This window comes from Montipora foliosa, chromosome 5 (assembly GCF_036669935.1).
Source record: "Montipora foliosa isolate CH-2021 chromosome 5, ASM3666993v2, whole genome shotgun sequence".
Lineage (NCBI taxonomy): Eukaryota > Metazoa > Cnidaria > Anthozoa > Scleractinia > Acroporidae > Montipora > Montipora foliosa.
In genome coordinates this window covers 35,482,974-35,485,473 of record NC_090873.1, presented here as the reverse complement: position 1 = coordinate 35,485,473, position 2,500 = coordinate 35,482,974, and the positions used below count along the sequence as shown (strand labels likewise).

General features: G+C 43.9%; 1 protein-coding gene across 1 annotated transcript in view; it reads left to right on the top strand.

Moving 5' to 3' along the window:
• LOC138004060 (oxysterol-binding protein-related protein 1-like) overlaps positions 1-2,500 on the top strand; it is a 39,246-nt gene that overhangs the window by 9,103 nt on the left and 27,643 nt on the right. Inside the window, exon 9 of the mRNA XM_068850458.1 lies at positions 1,203-1,270. Within this exon, the coding sequence (XP_068706559.1) occupies positions 1,203-1,270 (68 nt within the window). The remainder of the gene's footprint in view (positions 1-1,202; positions 1,271-2,500) is intronic.

The following is a 2,500-nucleotide window of genomic DNA, read 5'->3' as shown; positions in this document are numbered from 1 at the left end:
TTTGAAAAGGGGTTTTTTTCTCCATATTTGAAAAACATTTACGGTACGTCCACACGTAGCGTTTTCGAATCGTAGTCGCCCGTCCACGAGCCTGCGAACGCAGACGTATTTCAAAGAAAGGAAAAATCCTCTGAAGCCTTGTAAGAAACTAAATTTCTATCAATGCGTTTTCCAACCAAGTGGTGTTACTTCAAAAAGGAGCACCTCCTTAGTGAAACCGCCGCCCATTCAAACTATCAAATGAAAGAAAAAGAAACATGAAAGAAACAACGCTTCGAGAAAAGGCCACAGCGCGTGCATTATACAACTTTAAAACTGAAGCTCAAGTCTGACCCTGCTATTTCTCCTTATTAGAAAATGAACACGACAATTCAATGAGTTCCTAGTGCGGGATTTAATAAGCTTCTGACAGAAAGGAGTTAAAAGGCGCATCTACTTTACGAAATGCCGCCGTGAATACCTTAAGAACCGTTACTGACAAATTGACTGATCCAAGTCTTTTTCTCAAAGATTTGTTCTTTGTAGGTATCGGTCAGTTTTCACAATCCAAAAGCCAACTCTGCCTCGATAAACAGTCAAATAAGCCGTTCACCGCAAAGGGGGACTAAATCCGGGGGTACAAATCCGCTGTACCAGGGGAGGGGGGGAGGGCAAATTCACACCGGACATACGTCTGTCTTCGCAGACTACCCGTCCACACGAATACGCGAAAACGATTTGAAAATCACGCTAACCTCCATCTCACGCTGTATGGTATAACGAGCCTCTAATAGCATCGTATTCGAAAACCTCTGTTTTCAACCGTCCACACGAATGCGATAAACCACCGTTTTCAAAAATCTACAATCTGAAGAGCGTTTTCAAAAACCTTCGTTTCCGGTGACTGAAAACGCCGTATTACGGTTTGGACGAGAGGCAAAAACGGAGGAAAAAATTCAGGACTTCAACGGGGTTTGAACGCCGTGACCTCGCGATTCCGGTTACGGGAGGTCACGGGTTCAAACCCCGTTGAAGTCCTGAATTTTTCAGGCTTCTCTACGCAATTGTAAAAATTGCGTTCATAACTGCGAAGATTCACTTGATTTCATATCCGCAGTTCATATATGATTCATATCACATACCATTTCGTCATTGATAAAGACCTACTTGGTGTAATTTTTATGAGACTTTCATTGGAATTTTATCCTTACTGTCGATAATAGGCCAGACTGCACTTGACCTTGCATCAAATAAGAAAATGAAACAGTTGCTGGATGTACAACCACTGCAGGTGTGTTTCCAACTGTCGTCACTTCTACAATAATTCTTTGTCTTAAAGCCAGCGCAAGGAAAGGGGAAATTCAGTACCAAGGAAGCTCCTTTCCTTCCCCACATCCTTGCAATGCAGGCCACTGTCTATTCGGACTAATGTACGCGCAGGGCTCGAAAAATATTTGAATTCCAGCTTGCCCTTCGGGGCAAGTAACTCTCAAATTTTGTTTGCCCGGGGCATTTCCATCCGTCCCCCGTAGTTTGGTTGAGATTAGAGACCTTTCGCAACAAAAGTTTTGGGCAATACCGCGAACCTCGAGAAATCACGTGATCTTGTCCTTGCCATCAAGTTTCCAGTCTGCGGTTCGAGTTTCAACTTCAAGACACCGTTCTTGCGGCAATTGCTTTACGGCAGCGTTTTATAGTCAGAGCTCAATCAGACCTCCCGTTTGACCGTATCAGTCACTTTGTTACATCTGTTTGCTCTCTATTGGGAACAATTTTGAAGATCAAATATAAGTTTCGGGAGAATTTGAGCTGTTTGATTTGAGAACAGTTGTAGCAATGAAAAATCCAAGATAGCGGCGCCGATGTGCATAACAGGAACGGCTTGCTTAAGTTCAAAATCGAGCTAACCTCTAACGGCAAACGACTAACCGCAAACTGCAAACGGCAGTTTGCGGTATGTCTCGAAAACGTCGTTGCTAAAGGTCTCTATTAGCTGAAACTCGGTCCATGTTCGGTCGCGGTAGAAGAAGGCACGGATGATGGCCACTACGTCAGCGTCTTGCTTGACCTTCTTGCCCCAGTTTTCACTCCCTATACCTAAATCGACTCACACCTAATTACTTCTTGCTGTGGCGCGTTGCTGGCCTTGGGACATGACATGACATCAGTGGACCATGTAGCGGCTTCTAGGTGCACCTAACAAATTTATGTCATTATGCTGTCAGCTCCATCTCGTTGATGAGCGCTGATCAATAAGGCCAGCTAGTTTCTTAAGCCGGTGACACTCGGTTCAACATTTGTTGATCAACAAATGTTACAGCTGTCGTTTCACAAATGTTGAACAGTGTGTCATACCATGTTGAATGTTGAATATGCCATTCAACACGTTGAACGTTGTTGAACGATGTTGAACATAAATGGAGACCAGCTCTATTCCGTTCAACGCGTCCGTGCAGCATTGTTCAACATTAATTTTGTTGAGCAACAAATGTTGAAGGATGTTGAACCGTGTGTCATCGGC